Here is a 17,404-nt window from a genome sequence, read left to right as displayed (position 1 = left end):
TCCCCCATCTGGAACAGGTCAATAGTCAGATTTCAGGTCCTGACCTTTCTCTGCTCACCATCTGCTTGACCTTGCTAGATTTCAGGCACATTTATTTACTGGGCCTTTTGGAAGCAATTGAGCATTTTGGTTAAAGGTCTTCCCTTCCCTCCCACTTCTGCTGGTCCAGCTTGAAGTGCGAGTAGGCAGAGTAATGATTCCTTTTCAACAGAAATGGGGGCAGGACTGCAGAAAGTGTCAACAAGAGGTTGAAAACCCAGTGTTCCACTTGTGGAAATAATTAAGTGATTTTTGTTATGAATGTGTAGAGTTCTGCTGAATCAACATGGTAGCTGGCTGTGGTCATATGTTTGTGTTTTGGGGGGCATGAGAAGTTTAGCATGTGTGGGGTAGGGTAGGTTTGAAATTGGGGTGTCTGCATGTCTGGGGGTTTGATTGATCTACATATAGGCATGATTACTTGTATGTTACACCTGTGTTTGTATGAGTGTGTGCATGAGCAAATAGGCCCAGTTTCTTCAACTGTAGGACATTAATGAGAGAATTAGAGGAATCGTCATACCATTATTCCCGTTATGCAAATGTCAAGCCTTGGGTCAGCGGTATTGGGATCAAACTGATGATATTGGCAATATCAACAAGAGCATTTATCATGGTAAACTTTACCGGTCAAAAAATATCTTTGCGGACATCAACTCAGAGCCTTGCAATAACCCCAGTGCTGGGTTATGATGTCATTACTATTTTGATGTTAATGATTTGTGTAAAGAGAGAAATTACTTTTAATTTTAATTAAGGTCTGAATGTCTACCTCTAGGTTGACATAGACAAGGAAGGTCTGCTTAAAATTATAAAAGAAAAAAATAACGGACTTCTATTTTAGAGGTAGGTGTGTAGTTCCATATAGTGACCCAAAGTTTAACATAACTTTGGTGATAAACGAATTTGAACAGGAACTTTTCTTTTTGATTCAAGTGGTCATCGTGGGGAGAGAATACAAGTGATATCACCCTCCCTCCCTCACTTTCCTCACTTCACAGAAAGGCAGGCTTAGATTATTGTTGTCAGTTTTGCTGCCCATATTCATAAAGTGTGTTAGGCCCTCTGAATGAAAATGGGAGATTAAATGTTCGGAATGTGCTGTGCTGATTTGGTTCTTCGGAGGGATTAGGCTGCCCATTAGACTGGATCAAGCCTGGAAAAGCATGTCTTTGTTACGTGGCTCCAGTTGCTCAGGAGCTGAATGTTGGCTATTAGCTGAAATTGGAGAGGCTGCCAGTCCGTGCCTTGATCAGACTTTCTTGCTTGGCTGGCTGAACGATGAGGGGCCTTGAACCTTGGACATGGGGAAATAAAGTTTTAATGGTCAGACTTCTTGCCAAAGCCTGAGATGACACTTCAACAATCAAACCTTTTGCATTTGTTTTTTCTCCTTGCCATGGTCCAAGACTGGATGCTTAGCTATTGCAAAATGAGGTCAAGAACACGCTTGGAGTTAGAGAACATCTGACCATTTCCCTTTTGGAGCTTTGGGTTATGAAATTCCACTAACGTCAGAGGGTTGGTTGGCTTTGGCATATCTGGGTTAAGACATGGAAGGGCTGTCCTTTTACTGTGGCGCTTGTTCTTATGGGTATGCTAACTTATTTTTGGACTTCCTGAGGAAGAATAAGAAGAAGTAAACTTGAAATAACTTCATCAGAAGCCAGATTAGTGACATAACTAGAATGATGTTTTCAAGTCACATCTGTGAGTGAGTTAAAAATATAACTATTTTGTGTAATCCGGTTTAATCTCTCTTTTGAGCTCACATTTTTCCTGATAGCAGAAAAGTCCTGGTATTCTTCAACAGTGTAAATTTAAGCTTACTCAGTTTGGGGTTTTCCCTCCTTGTCCTCACCCCTGGGAGGCAGCTAAATTCTGGGTTAGGCTTCCATGGGGAGGGGCCCCTGGTTACCATCACGTGTCCTTCCTGGATCTATAAGTCCACTGAGTTCTGAGCACACAGACCACAACGCCAACATCTTGTTATCTTGGCCACAAGACCCTTTGAGGTCCCCTGGCTCTCTCTCTCTCTCTGGCCTTATTTCAAGTCCTTCTGGGGAGCACGGTACAATTTGGCAGCTGTTTCATAACACTCTGGGGTCTATAGTGAATGGCAAGGGCTCCCTTAGGCTCTCTCCCAATGACACCATGCAGCCATCTTCTTCCAAGTGCCTCATGCCCCAATTCCTTTGGCAACTTCTAGGTGGCTGCTGCTTACCAGATCCCCAGAGTTATGGAGGAGTCTTTTCCATATATAACACTGGAGCTACCCAGGAGAGGCAGAGTGTGGGAGTACCTTATCAGAAACCATCACAAATCTCTAGTTCTTACTTCTACACCTCCAGACTTTCATCTCCTCTGTAGAGGATGAGAAAACTGGCCGGACAGAACATCCTTTTAAACCTCTTTTTCTAATGGCGTGTGGTCTGCCTTTGGAAATTTAAAAGCCAAGGATCACCCATCCCCCTGCTGTTTAAGCATTTACATATCCATCAAATATTTACTGAGCTGCAAATATGTGCCAGGCAATGTTCTAAGTACTGGGTACATAGTGTTAAAAAAGATAAAGGTCTCTGACCTCATGGAGAAGGAGACACAACAAACAAATACTTAAGTAAAATATATGATCAGTCAGATGGTGATAATTGCTAAGGAGAAAAAAGCAAGGAAGGGGGAATAAGAATCGGTAGGAGGGAGTCGTGCTTTAAAATATGGTATGTAAGGAGGGTAAAACAGATTAGATTTGAGTCAAGACTTGAAAGAGGTAAAGATGTCACTATAGTTCTGTCATGGGAATAGGGTTCCTGCGACAGGAAGAGCATGTAGATGCTGGCAATGTTCAAGGACCCAGAAGGCCACTGTAGCTGAAGTGAGGAAGAAAGCGGAAGGATGTGAGATTAGTGTGGTGTGACGGCCTCATTATGAGAGACTTTTGCTTGTTGCCGTTATAAAGGCTTTAGCTTTATTCTGAGTGAGTCGGCAAATCATTGGAAGGATTCGTACAGAGGTGACATGTTCTGATGTGTGTGGCTATTGTGTTGATAATAGATTTGGGGGCACAGGTGAAAATGGGGAGGCCAGTTAGAAGACTGTTGGAATAATCCAGTTACGGAGAACCAGGGTCAGCGATAGGGGACAAATGGTCTGATTCTGAATGTGTACTGAAGATGGCACCAACAGTATTTGCTGATGGACTGAATGTGGGCATGAGGAAGAGGAGTCCAAAGCAACTGCAGTGTTTTTGGCTTGAGCATTGAGAAGGAAGGAGTTATTATCTACTTATGTGGGGAAGACCGTGGAAGGAGCAGGTCGGTGGGGGATATCAGGAATTGGATTCGGGACATGGTATGTATGAGAAGCTTATTAGGTGTCCAGTGGGAGACATGAAATAGGCAGCTGGGGTTCATAGGAGTCATCCAGGATGTAGAGAGCTCAATGTGGGGTTCATCGATGTATATGTTATTTAGAGATGTGAGAGTTGAGGAGAACTCCAAGGAGTGAGAGTGGAGGGGAAAGAGAAGAGGTCAGAGCTTGGAGCCCTTGGGCACTCAGACATTCAGAGGATGGGTGATGAGGAATCAGCAAAGACTGAGAAGGTGTGGCCAGTGAGGTGGGAGGGTCACCACCGTGGTGCTCTGCAAGGTGAGGGGGGATATTTCAAGGGCAAAGGAGTGACTGCCTTTATCAACTATTGCTACTATATTGATTACGGAGGCCTGAGCGATTGTGACCTTGAAAAGCGTCTTGGTAGAGCGGAGAGAATGGAAAAACAAGAATTCGAGACAAGCGTAGATAATTCTTTCTGAAGTTTTTCTGTAAAAGGAATAAATAAATGAGGCAGGAGCCAAAAGAGAAAGTATGGTCAGAGGTTTTTGTTTTTGTTTTTAAATGAAGGGGCACTAGTGTCACATGTTCAAATGTTGATGGGGAATGATCCAGTAGAGAGGGAAGTCTGATGACGCAGAAGATGGTAGGAATTAGGGAGTGGTGTCCTTGAGTAGACCAGACGGCAAGAGACCCAGGACACGAGTGCAGGGGGTGGCCTTGGGTTGGGGTGAAAGTAGAGCACCCGTGGTAACAGAAGGGAAGGTAGAATGTCCACTAATCCACTTTTTGTCTCAATAGCTTCTCCTACTCTGGAAATATAAATGGAATCATATGATATGTGGTCTTTTGTGATCGATGTCTTTCATTTAGCATAATGTTCTCAAGTTTATCCATGTTGTAGGATGCATCAGTTCTTCATAGCTCTTTATTATCAAATTATATGCCAATGTATGGATATATCACATTTTATTTATCCATTCATCAGTTGGTAACATTTGAATTGTTTCTATTTTTTGGCTGTTTTGAATAGTGCTTCCGTGAATAGTCATGTACACTTTTCGTGTGGACATAAGTTTTCATTTCTTTTGGATATACAGGTAGGAGCGGAATCTCTTGGATATATAAGGAGAGGTAGAATCTCGGCAGTTCCGCTCCTAGTTATTTATCCAAGAGAAATAGACTTTCTCTTTGACCATTTGAGAACCTGCCAGGCTGTTTTCCAAAGTGACTGCACCATTTTACATTTCTACCACCAGTGTATGAGAGTTCCAATTTTTCCAGATCTTCAACACTTGTTATTTTATGACTTTTTGATTATAGCCTTCCTAGTGGGTGAGAAGTGTTTCCTTATTGTGGTTTTGATTTGCATTTCCCTGATAGCTAATGATGGTGAACATCTTTGATGTGTTTATTGGCCATTTGTGTATCTTCTTTGGAGGAATGTCTATTTAAATGCATTGCTCATTTTTTATTGAGTTATTTGTCTTTTTATTTTTGAATTGTGTGAGCTTTCTATGTTGTCCCTTATTTGCAGATATGATTTGCAAATATTTTCTCACATTCTGTGAATTATCTTTTCACTTCCTTGGTGATGTCTTTTGAAGCATCTTGCTAATATTCTTTAAAAATTTTTAAAATTATGTAAGAAATACATGTATACAATGAAAAATTAGAAAATTTTGAGTGATACACAATAATAAAAAGAATAAACAAAACATTTTTAATCTTATCATTCAGAAGTAATTGCTGTGAACATTTGGAGTTTGGTCCTTTTATTAAAATAAAATCACATTCGCTTCTTAATTGTTTGCAAATCTTATCAGTGGTGAGTAACTTTCCATGTCAATAAATACATTTCTATAGCATCTTTTTTATGTTGCATAACATTTAATCATGTGGATGTTCAATTTACCCAAATGGTTCCTTATTGTCGGATGCTTAAGTTGTTTTCAATTTTTCACTATTATAAATGAAGTTAATTCTTTGTGCGTACCTATGATTATTTTCTTTGGATAGATTTCGAAAACAGAAGTGATGGGTCAAAGTGTATCTACACTTTAAGCATGTGGAAACATGCAGCCAGACTGCCTTCTGGAAAGACTGTGGCCAGCTATGCTCTCGCTAATGTGGTCCACACAAAAGAAACAAATACTATTATCAGTAATAGCAGTAAACACATTGCACTGATGTGTTCTTTATACATCTTGACTCATTTATTCCTCACAATAAGTTTATCAGATTGGTACTATTATTTTCCCATTTTACAGATAAGCTAATTGAGTTATGTGGTTGCCAAGGGTCACATAGCTAGGAGTGGCAGGATTTGAACCCTGCTAGTCTGGCTCCAAGTCTCGGCTCCCACCTACTCTGATTTACTGCTTCTTTATATCCATATCACATGAAAATTATTGGCAGCGGCAGCTCTGTGTCCAAAAGCCCAGAAGGGACAACACCTGGTACTATTAAGCACGCTGCTTTAAGATATTATTATTATGCTACGAAAGCTTCCTTTTATTCTTGATTCACTGAGAGCCTCATTTAGGAATAACTGAAAAATTTTATCACCCTTTTCACCCCACCCCTCTTCTTTTTTTTGCATGTTATGGATCAGGGGTTGGTGTACTTTTTCTTAAACGGCCAGATAGGTATATATTTTAGGTTTAGGGCCGTAAGGTCTCTGTTACAACTACTCAACTCTGCCTTTGTAGCTGAAAAACAGCCACAGGCAATATTTAAATTACAAAAGCAGGTGGCTGGCCAGTGGGTCATAGTTTTCACATTTCTGTTATAGATGATCAAGTGGGTTTTCTCTCCTTACTCAATGATATTGAGCCACTTGTGCATTCTGGAATAATCCAGCTTGATCTACTGCAGCAATCTATTTGTTAGTATTTTATTTAGGATCTTTATATCTATATTTGGGAATAGGATTAAGCGTGTGTGTGTGTGTGTGTGTTCATCTGTCAGTCAGTCCTGGTCAGGCTTCACAAAGAATGATTTATTCTTTGAAAGACTGATAGAACTTTTCCCCTAAAGAAACAATCTTGGCCTGGTGTCTTTTTTTGGAAGTAGTTCTTTGAGATATCTTCTACTTTCAGGGTTTCTGATCTCTTCATGTTTTCTATTACTTTTGGATCAGTTTTGGCAACTTATATTTTTCTAGAAAATTACCCATTTCATCTAGATTTTCCAAGGTTTTGTCATTGATTTGGGTGTAGTAAATCTCTTAATGTTTTTATTCTCCCTATATCTTTGTATATGACCTTTCTTATTCTTGATGGCGTACTCACTTTTTAACATTAGATTTAATAAATGTTTATTTTATTGATATTTTGTAAGTTTGCTCTGGAGTTTAATTATCAATTGTAATGTCCTTCTTTCCAATACACTAATTTCTACTTGTCATTTTCAAATTTTAATCTTCCTAATTTCTCTTTCTAATTTTTTGAGTTATCTGATTATTTATTTTCATTCTTTTTGTATAAAAGCAAAAATGTTTAAGGTTGAATTTTTTTTTTTGAGTACAGACTTGGCTACCATCTATAAATCTTGGGGTATAGTCCTCTCACTATTGATATTTTCTAAGTATCTGTGATTTTAGTTTTGGTTTTCTCTTTGACCTAGGAAGTTTTTAAGAGGATGCCTTTAAATTTCTAAAAGGTTGGGATTTTTAATTTTTAAATTTCTCATTAGTTTCTAGTTTTATTGCATTATAGTCAAAAAATGTGACTGATAATGGGTTTATTTTTAAAATTTATTGAAATTTGCACTGTGGCTTTTAATTTTTTCTGAGTGCTCCAATGGTGCTGGACAAGAAGGTATATTTTCTGTTTTTAGGTTGCATAATGTTTGTCTATTTAATTGACACTGTTAACAGTAGTATAATAACTTTTCCACAACTGTTGTATTCTGTCATTTCTTTGTACAAAATACACTGGTTGTTGCCTGTTTATGCCTGACTCTGAGCCTGGGCTGGGGAGGAAAATAAAGACTTAGGAGGAATCAAACAGCTAAATGAAATTCCATTCTAATCATTTCTATCTCTGTGTATATATTTGCCTGCGTGTTAATGTGTATATTTTGGGGACGGATATGTGCATTTCAGTATACATATCCCTTGGGCATGTCTGTGTAAATATAGTCTTCCATGTGTTAGTGATCATGTGAGTTTGATATGTATATCTGTGTGTATTTATTGATCCATAGTATCTTTTTCTTTAAATTAAAACATGAGGGCTAGGGGTCCACCTTGCCCTGTGCTGCAATTTCCAGGGTGGTTACAGGTCAGAAAGCTCTGCTACCCTGTGTACCATCTGAACCTCTTTTCCTCTCTCCTGGCTGCAGAAGACCCTCCTGGTAAGTTGGTCAGACAAGGAGGGACTCTGCAGACTCGGCCTTGTGCTGACACCCTTTCTCTGTGCTGTGTGCCTGGAGACCACATTCTGGCCACATAGAGGGTGTTAGGGCCACATTTTCAGGATGGCCGAGACTCTAAGAACCTCGTTCCACCCTTCCCCACCGCGCCTGTTCAGGTCCCCTTGGCCTGCCTCTACCTCGTACTCATCCTTAATAACCCGGAACTCAAAGGACTGAGCACTGATTTCAAGGGAGCCACCAACACCCCCAGGAATCCGATGGTAGACATTCAATTCATTTTATAGAATCACAGCAGTTCCTGGGAGATCTCCTAGCTCACCCCCTTGTATAGAGGAGGAAAATGAGTCCTGGATGGGCTCTCCTTCCACCTTGTCCTTGGCCCTTCCCACTGAGCTGGATGAGCTTTAATCGTACTAACAGGCACAGACCCGAGTGCCCAGCCCCAGGCAGGTTTTGGGGGAGGCCTGGGGAAGAGTGACCATCCTACCTCTGAGGAGCTTGCTGACTCCTTTGGTGACAGGACACACACGTCTAGACAGTATGCAACTGGAGGGGCATTCTAGACACAAGAGCTAAGAGGGTCTGTAGACACAGCATATGCAGGAGGAGTTAAAAGGTGGGGAGGCCAGTGTGTGTCATAACAGGTCTGTCCACCTTTTCCTACAAATGTGAGTGAGTGGAGAAAGAACAGGGCAGAGTGTGTTGTCACAACTTCCCTTCTTCTCACCTAATTTCTTCCATGTAGCATAGTGGTTTTTGAATAATGGGCACTTAGTATGTGTTGATTTTCAGGAATTTGGCCTTGATTTGACATTGGGGGAGGCTAAGTTCTGATTTCCAATGCTTTCTTTTTTGCTGGGTCGGAGCAGGATAGCTCTTTGGGGTCTGAGTTTTTCTAGGTATACTGTATTTTATTAATAAATTACACATTATTGACATTTTCCCCAAATTGTTATCCTATGTACCATCAGAGTTTAGCCTCAGCATGTCCCTGGAACACAGAGGGGACCATGATGATTATGCTTATTTTACAGAAAGGAAAAAAGAGAGACCTGAGCACTTAAGAGAATCACACAATGAATGGGGGCAGGGCCTGGGCTAGAGCCTCTGCCTCTTAATACCAAGCAGGTGTTCAAACCTTTTTTCCAGTCTGTGCAGTCTTGGCTCCCGGAGAAGCAGGAAGTGCCAGCTCTCTGCTTCCCTGAACTCACCCAACAGGGGAGCTTTGAGGTCTAGGCTGGCCATTTGGCCTTGCTAGGTGTCCAGTCTGGAAGGATCTTGCTTGGCAAGGTCTGTTTCTGAAGTGATTGGTTTCTTTTTATCCACTCAGGAGGAGGAGTTCATCGATTGGTGGAGCAAATTTTTTGCCTCTATCGGGGAGAGGGAAAAGTGTGGCTCCTACTTGGAGAAGGACTTTGACACTCTAAAGGTGAGGATTCTCCAAATATTCTCTTCAGTCTAGCAGTCCCTGGGCACAGGTGATGGGCAGAGGGAGAAACAACAGAAAGAGAATATGTGTATATTCACACACACACACATATTTGTCTTCTCATTTGGTGCCTGAGGGCTGAAGAATCCTGATGAACTAATTGAGGTGAGAAAGGTCACCCACCGATTTAGAGCACAAAGTCAGCGTGGGCTGGGATAGCCAAGAGAGTATTTTGAAAGAATGCTAAAAAGTACTGATGTATTTTTGGGTGAAATGATGCCTGAGATTTGTTTTCAAATGCTCAAAAAAAAAAAAAGAGGAAAGAAAAAGAAAACTTAAGAAAAGGGGAAGATAGATAGTGTGAGTGGCCTTCTGACAGATTTTCAAAATATTGAAAATTATTAAAGCTTAGAGATGAGTACTTAGGGATTTGTATTACTATTCTGTATATTTTGAAGTTATTTGAACTTTTCTGTAATAAAAATTTGTATTAAAGTAAAAAGGAAAGTCAGCTTGAGAATGTAGCTCTAATTCCCCCACCTCTACAATTGGGACATAAACTGCCTAGAAAATATAAACATATGGTAAACTCTGTCTTGTGAAAAAAAGAAAATAAAAGAAACTCCCCAAAACAACAACAAAAAACAAAACCAGGGATGAATCAGACAAATTCTGGTATTTTAAGAAAATTCCACAAATAAAATAATGCTTTTTAAAAGTAGGCTACTTTAAAAAAATATAACCAGAGGTGACTCAAAATTACTTTCCAAAGGAGTTGTGTAATGTTCTGGAGAGAGTGGCCAGCAGGTAAGATGCAGGATACTCAGTTTATACCTCAATTTCACATAAACAGTAAATATTTTAGTGTAAGTATGTTTCAAATATTGCACGAAACATATTTATCTAACAATTATTTGTTCTTTATTTGATATTCAAGTTTAACTGAGTGTCTTGTATTTTCACTTGCTATATCTGGCTGCCTTACTTAGAGAAGCGAGTATGGCGAAGGTTGTCAGAGACATGGGAGAGGTCCAAGGAGCACCCTAAAGGGGACTTGGTGAATAGAATTTAGGGCTAGTCGGAGGAGGAGGTAGCTTGGGCTTTCAGATAGTTCTCCTGGCTGAAAGCCTTTGGTGCACACTCTGGAGAGTGATTTCACGAAGTGGCAAGAGTTGTCTCTGATATGTTGGAGGCTCTGGGTGAATTGTGCCTGGAGACCTGGATATGCAGAGATGAGGCCTCAGGCAGCAGCAGTGGCTCTGCAGGCATAGGCCTCCCCAGGAAGCAAGTTTTTCACAGACTTGGATGTGTGAGGTTGGGCAAAGAGACAGACCTGTTTGTGTACCAGGAATAAGATCCGACACATTAGGTCTGGCATGTGGTACTATAGCCTTGCCAAAGAATGAGAAAAAGCAAGTATGAATGAGGACTCCTGCCAGGGTGACCTGTGGCCCTGGCCCCCTTGCAGCTCTCTCTCTGATGCTGGATACTGAATTGGCACCCAGCCCTCCAGCTTGACCTCTCTGAGATGTCTGACAGTATCCAAGTGAAAATGGGCTGTCCAAAACAAAATGCACCCAACCTGTTTCTGGGGGAAAAACCAGACCTGGAAAGAACACTGGATGAGTAAGTTTAAGGATGAGTAAATAGAAGAAAACCACCACCATCAACATGTATCTTTGAAAAATAACCTGTAGCATTATGGAGAGAATAGAATACACAGTGGGTAGAGACAAAAATCATAATTTTGGTAATCATTAGCATGGGGAAGAAAAACAACTCATACTCTCAATAACAAAAGATAGAAAACAGAAGATACAACAAGAAAGCTTAAGAACACCCCAGAAAGTATATAAAAACACTAGAAAAAGAATATAACATATTAGTTTTCCTAATAAGTAAAAATGGACTAAATTCCTCTATTAGGTGATTATAACTCTTGACTATATCAAAAGTCAAAATTCATTATATTGTCTTTCGAAGATATGTCTAAAACAATACAACTTAGAATGGCTGAAAATCAGTATTTGGCAAACAAGATAAGTGCAAACAAAAGAGAAAAGGATGGAATTTAAAGTAAAAAGCAAAGGAAACAAAATGGAGTGTCTTATATAAATAAAACACATACACCTCAATGAAAAAATATTCCCAGATATTTTTGCATAGAACAATAAAGCTTAAAAATATTTAAAACAAAAATGGTAGGAATATGTAAACTAATACGTCACACAAATAAAAGCATGAGATGACAAGTTAAAGTTACAGTGGGATTTTAATGTACCTCTTTCCTAGACAGATGAAGCAGGAAATAAATAAATAAGGAAATAAAGATATGAATAACAAGTAAGTTTTTTTAAAGCTAAATTAAAAGTAGCTTTAAAATAGAGAATAAAAAATAATGAAAATAGAGAATACATTTTTTCCTAATGCTCAGAGAACACTTACAAAATTTGGTCATATATTAGTTTAGTAATAAGTTACCAAAAGTGGAAATCATACAAGACATTAAATTTAATAAAATGAGAAATTAACAACAAAGGTTTAAACAAAAGGGCCAACCACTTGGAAATTTAAAAAGTATTTTATTGGGACTTCCAGCATGAACATGGCTGCAAAAGTCAGCATTTTCCCCCTTTTCTTCTGGAAATCATTCAAACCCACAAACTCCATTTTCAGCAAGAGTTGGAAACAAATAAAACCCGCAGACTCCAAAATACATGTAAGGATTGTCCAAAGGCAACCAAGAGTGGGCAAGAGCCCCTCGGCCGTAAATGAAGAGAAGATGCATGGAAATGATGAAAGGTCATAGTGCTAGCAGATCTCAGAAAACCCCATACCTCCTAATAAAAGAATGTCGATAATTATTTAAGATAAATTCTAGGAACATGGGGGCTTATTCTCTTTACTTTGGTGTGTGCTTGAAAATATTCTTGATAGTTTAAAAATATAGTTCCCAAAATTGAGGTTTCACTATAAAATATAAAAGTTATATCCCTTGTTCACAACAATGGATATAGACACTTTGAAAACAAGTTCAGGCTGGTGACAAAAGACTTTTAGACCTGGTTTTGTTCAGAGAAGCAGAGGAGGTCAAGCTACACAGAATCACACAGGTGGACCATGTTTGCAGGAAGCCGTCTGCCTCTGTGGTGGAAACAAAGGAAATAATTGGTCTAGGAAAATTCAACACATTCAAGGATAAGTAATAATAAAAGAAATATCACAGCATTAATTCAAAAATACTTTGAGAAAAAGAAGAGAAAATATTCATCGTAACTTAACCAAAAGAAAAGGATATATACCCACCAGTAAAATTTTGCCAAGCAGCAGATGAGATGAAATATTTTGCTGTAAACTTTTTAGAAATGGGCAGTTAGAATGCAAAACAGAAATAAACTCAAGGGATCAGGAGAGTAGAATAGATGAAATACAAACTGGTAGGATTCAGGAAGAAAGAGAAAGAAACATGAAATTAGAAGGAGCCCTGGGCATAATGGCCACATTGGAAAATACAATAAGAAGCATAAAGGACAGAAATGATGAAAGTAAATAAAATGAAATGAAAATAAAGAAAGAGAAAATTACAAATATAGAGGTCAGAGAAAGGAGATTCAACATTTGCACAATTGAAGTTTCTGAGGAAGACAACCAAAAAACGAAAAAAAACAAAACCATGAAATAAAACAAATAAATACTTAGTATTTAATAAAATTTCACTGAAATGAAAGAATACTTGAATATACACATTATAACAAGGTCCACTGTGTGTCAGGAAAAAGTGACTCAGATTGGTCTATCCTGAGACACATTCTAAGATATATTATTGGACGTCAGAGATAAAGAATGTTTTGGGGGTAGTCATACCTCTTTCCTTCCAAACAATATTAAGCCATTTAAAATAGGAGATAAATCAAAGTGGCTTCAATTTCTCAACAACATCTAATACTTGAAGACAGTGAGCACCATCTGTTGATCATCAACGAAAGACAAGGTGACCGAGGAATTATATTCAGCCAAGCTGCTACAAAGGCTGCAGACACCCATGCATGCATACTCAGGAACAGGTACTATGGTTCCCATGAGCCTATCCTGAGGAACTCCTAGGTAATGAACTTTATACAACTAGGAGGTAACTGAGAAAACCACAATGAAAGGACTGGTTATAATCATATTTTACTTTATACCTAAAATGAAAACAAAGAAAGGATTAGGGTAACAGAACTGAATATAAATATCATAAATCACTGAAAATGCAGAAATGATAAAACTGACCAAATTTACATGTAGAAGGAGAAAAGATGATGGGATACAAAGTAAGGACACTGATTGCCATACTATAGAATAGAGTTGACAGATATTATTTAAAATTGGCAAATCGAATAATAAGAATATAAGCAAATTATAAGCAAACAGTACAGAAGTAAATATTAAGGAAGATAATATTGTCTAAAATTGGGTGTTCAGAGGGAAAGGGAAAAAGATAAAATTTAATTTATCATTGCTATAGTAGGAAATTTATAAATACTGGCCCTGAACGCATAGAAGAATATGAGTATTATTAGTATATAATAATATCAGAATATAAACTCAGATCATCCTAGATGTTAGGAGAACTACACACACACACACACACACACACACACACACGCACACGCACACACACACGCACATACACACATGCACACACAAAAACAGACCATGTAGGCAAAGATTTAAAAAAAAAATCTATGAAAGTAGAAAACTATAAATATATTACATAACTATATAAATATAAATTTAAAAGCAGATAAAACGTATCTGTCATATCAATACATGTCACATCAATCACTTATTAATAAAATTTAAATCTGATCTCAAAGCAAATCTAACTCTAAAATAAAGATATTCATAAAGGCTGAAAATAAAAGATGGAGAAAACATGTGCCTGGTAAATCCGAATGAAAAGAAAGTAGAGGTCGCACTCTTCATATTAGATGAGAGTGTATTAGGTCCCCCAAATTAAGTGAGACAAAGAATGGCACTTAATAATGCTAAATGGTGCAGTTCCAAGAGGTGACAATTTTAAGAGCATCTGTGTGCTAAATAATACAATATCAATATTTATAAAACAGAAATTACAGGAGCTACAAAAAAGAAATTGAAACACACTGGTAAGTAAGGGGAGATTTTAATTCTCTTCTCTCAGTTCATGTAGGGCCAAGTGGACAAAAAAGTGAGAGGATGTAGAAAACCAGCATGATTACTAACTTGATGGAACCCTGTAACCTGAAAATAGAGACTACACCTATGGCACAGTTACAAAAATTGACCATGTAACAGGCCATGAAAAAAACCTTAATAAATTTCCAAAAGTGGCAATACCACTGACAATGTTTTTTGATCCTAATGTCATAAAATTATAACTTAATAACAAGATCAAAACCTCAAAATTCTCTTCTATCTGTAAAATTTTTGACCCCACCCACCCACTTTTTTTTTTTTTTTTAAGCAATTCTCGGTGAAGGAGAGAATACAACCCAAAATTTCAGACCTGGGAAACAATGTTAAAATGCTACATATTCGAATTTACTGGTCATAGCTAAAGCAGTGTTCAGAGGAAGATTATAGCCTTAAAAACTTATGTTAATTAAAAATAAAAATGAAAACTAGTGAAGCATCTAGCTCTTGGAGCAAATAATAAAAATAAAACTGTAATTATGGAATGCCAAGAAAATGAAAATGAAAACATTATACAGAAAAAACAAATGGGGGCAATACCAAGACAGTAATAAGCAGAGGCAATTTCATAGCAATAAGTACTTTTCTTATCAGAATAGAAGGAGCAAAGTAAATAAAGATTCAGCAGAGGAAGTTAGAATAAAAAAAACTTAAAATAGTAAAAAGAATAAAATAATAAAAATAAAAGCAGAAACAAGGAAGTAGAACAGAGAATAGAACTGACAACAAAGAACTGGTCCTTTGATTGAGATCAATCAACTACATAAATAGAGCAAGAAAAAATTTAAAATGATACATACCAAATGTTAACCAAATAACTAGTTGTTATTTTTCGAGAGTCAGAATATAAGGCAATAATAATATTTTCTTGATATTCATTTGTATTTTTAACAATAAAACTGTATCACTTGCATAATTAATTCTTTCTTGGAAGAGATAGAACTTGAGCTAGACCTAAATGAGAAATAGTATTTCGCAATATGAGAAAGGAACTTACCTGAAGTATCTTTTCTGTCATTTTCAGATATAACCAACTTAGCATGTGTACTAAGTTGTTGAATATCACAATTTATTAGGTATATTTTATCATCTATTATAGAAAACTACTGCGTTTAAACCTAAGCAGTTCTAAAACACTGCTTTAACAAAGAGAAGTCATTGGCTCTTTGTAAATAAATTGACTTCGCAAACTTTAATTGGTGCTCAAAAGACATACTTGGCTCAGGGTTTGATATCACTGTTATTTGGACATCCTGGATAGTGAGCAATTTTGCTTGACATGCCAATCTGTGAATTTTCCAGAGTTCTGTCTTACTCTTCAAATAAAAAGTCAGTTAACTTTTCATTTATTTGTTTGACTGTGATCTTATTCCCTTAAAAAAATGTGGCACCTATGTATATTACTCCCTAGAATACTCCCTAGGATACCTAGAATACTGGACTAACCAGAAAACCTTATTCCCTAATAAGGGAATAAATAAGGGAACAAATGTTTTCTTTCTTACTCCCTTCTGTTTTTTTCCCCCTTGTTCTCTCTCTTTAATCTCCACCGTTTGCATACTTTTTATCTCTGCCTTTGTTCTTTCCCGATCCTACCTCTTTTCCTTCTGGGCCCCTCTCATACCTCTACCTCTCCCACCTGCCCTCCTCTGCCATTTTCCTCTAATTTACTTGTGCCCTTTCCGCTCTTTTTTCTTCTCTGTCTCTTCTCTCCCTTCTTTCACTCTGACACCATCATGTCTCCTCTTCCTTTTCTGTCCCTCTTCTTCCTCTTTTTCCCTTGTTCCCCTCTCTCCTCCCTACATGTGGCAGGTCTATGACACACAACTGGAGAACGTGGAGGCCTTTGAGGGCCTGTCTGACTTTTGTAACACCTTCAAGCTCTACCGGGGCAAGACTCAGGAGGAGATGGAGGACCCATCTGTCATTGGGGAATTTAAGGTAAATCCTTGAGGACATGTCCTTAACCCAGGGAGGCCTAAGACTGGAGTGGCAGCAGGAAGTAAATAGTACTGGAATAATATCTGTAATGACCATAGTGATGACGCTGATCACCGTGTGGGTAATGGAAGTGGTGACAGTGATGGTGATGCTGCTGATGCAGAATCTGATGGTGGTGATGGGATGGCATTAGCCTTGGCAATCTCAGTGGTGACGACTCTGGCAGAGATGAGAATAATGGTCATAGTGGTGATTGTGCTGGTGATGATGGTGATAAAAATGAAAGCTGACTCCTTCTTCTTCTCAGGGTCTCTTCAAAATTTACCCACTCCCAGAAGATCCTGCCATCCCCGTACCCCCAAGACAGTTCCATCAGCTGGCTGCCCAGGGGCCCCAAGAGTGCCTGGTCCGCATCTACATTATCCGAGCATTTGGCTTGCAGCCCAAGGACCCCAATGGGAAGGTAACGTTCCTAGAACTCTCACCTCCCCCAGAATATCAGGCTAAGGTACAAATGGGCTGCGGAATCTGGATACAACTCCACCCTAGGAAGTTCACAGTAAGCCGGGGAAACCAGACAAACATGCAAAACTGAGATGTGACTGGATGGAGTTCTATCAAGGGCCTAGAGCTCTAGGAGTTCAGAAAAGGCTAAAGTCAGTACAAGGCATTGAAGTGATGAAGAAGCCTTCCTGGAAAAAATAAGGACCGATGGAGTTTTGATAGACTGGGAGGGAGAAGAAAATAGTCTTTTAGGAGGGGTCAAAAACCTTGGCGAAGGTATGCGGCAAGGCTGCTTAGCATACATTTAGCACAAGGATAAGGCATAAGGATAGGTGACATTGAAGGTGTAGGCTGGGATTGGATTTTGTAGGACTTTCAATGTGGGGCGTGGGGGAAGGAGAGAAAGAACAATGGAACAGGATCAGTAATCCTGCCTTCCCATGGTAGAGCTGGAGGTAAAACGAAAAATCAGTAATACTTCTCCTGGCTTTATTTAAACGTTTGATATTTTGTTCCTCATAGACCGTTGGCATTGATTTTAATTTTTTAAAATATTGCATTAAA

The 17,404-nt window shown here is 38.5% G+C and overlaps 1 protein-coding gene across 1 annotated transcript in view; it reads left to right on the top strand.

Moving 5' to 3' along the window:
* DYSF (dysferlin) overlaps positions 1–17,404 on the top strand; it is a 211,933-nt gene that overhangs the window by 166,447 nt on the left and 28,082 nt on the right. Inside the window, exons 41-43 of the mRNA XM_023533853.1 lie at positions 9,080–9,178; positions 16,208–16,336; positions 16,644–16,799. Of these exons, the coding sequence (XP_023389621.1) occupies positions 9,080–9,178; positions 16,208–16,336; positions 16,644–16,799 (384 nt within the window). The remainder of the gene's footprint in view (positions 1–9,079; positions 9,179–16,207; positions 16,337–16,643; positions 16,800–17,404) is intronic.

Source organism: Pteropus vampyrus, unplaced genomic scaffold (genome assembly GCF_000151845.1).
Source record: "Pteropus vampyrus isolate Shadow unplaced genomic scaffold, Pvam_2.0 Scaffold113, whole genome shotgun sequence".
Lineage (NCBI taxonomy): Eukaryota > Metazoa > Chordata > Mammalia > Chiroptera > Pteropodidae > Pteropus > Pteropus vampyrus.
Note: the sequence above shows the minus strand (reverse complement) of the source record. Positions and strands in the feature narration are given on the sequence as shown.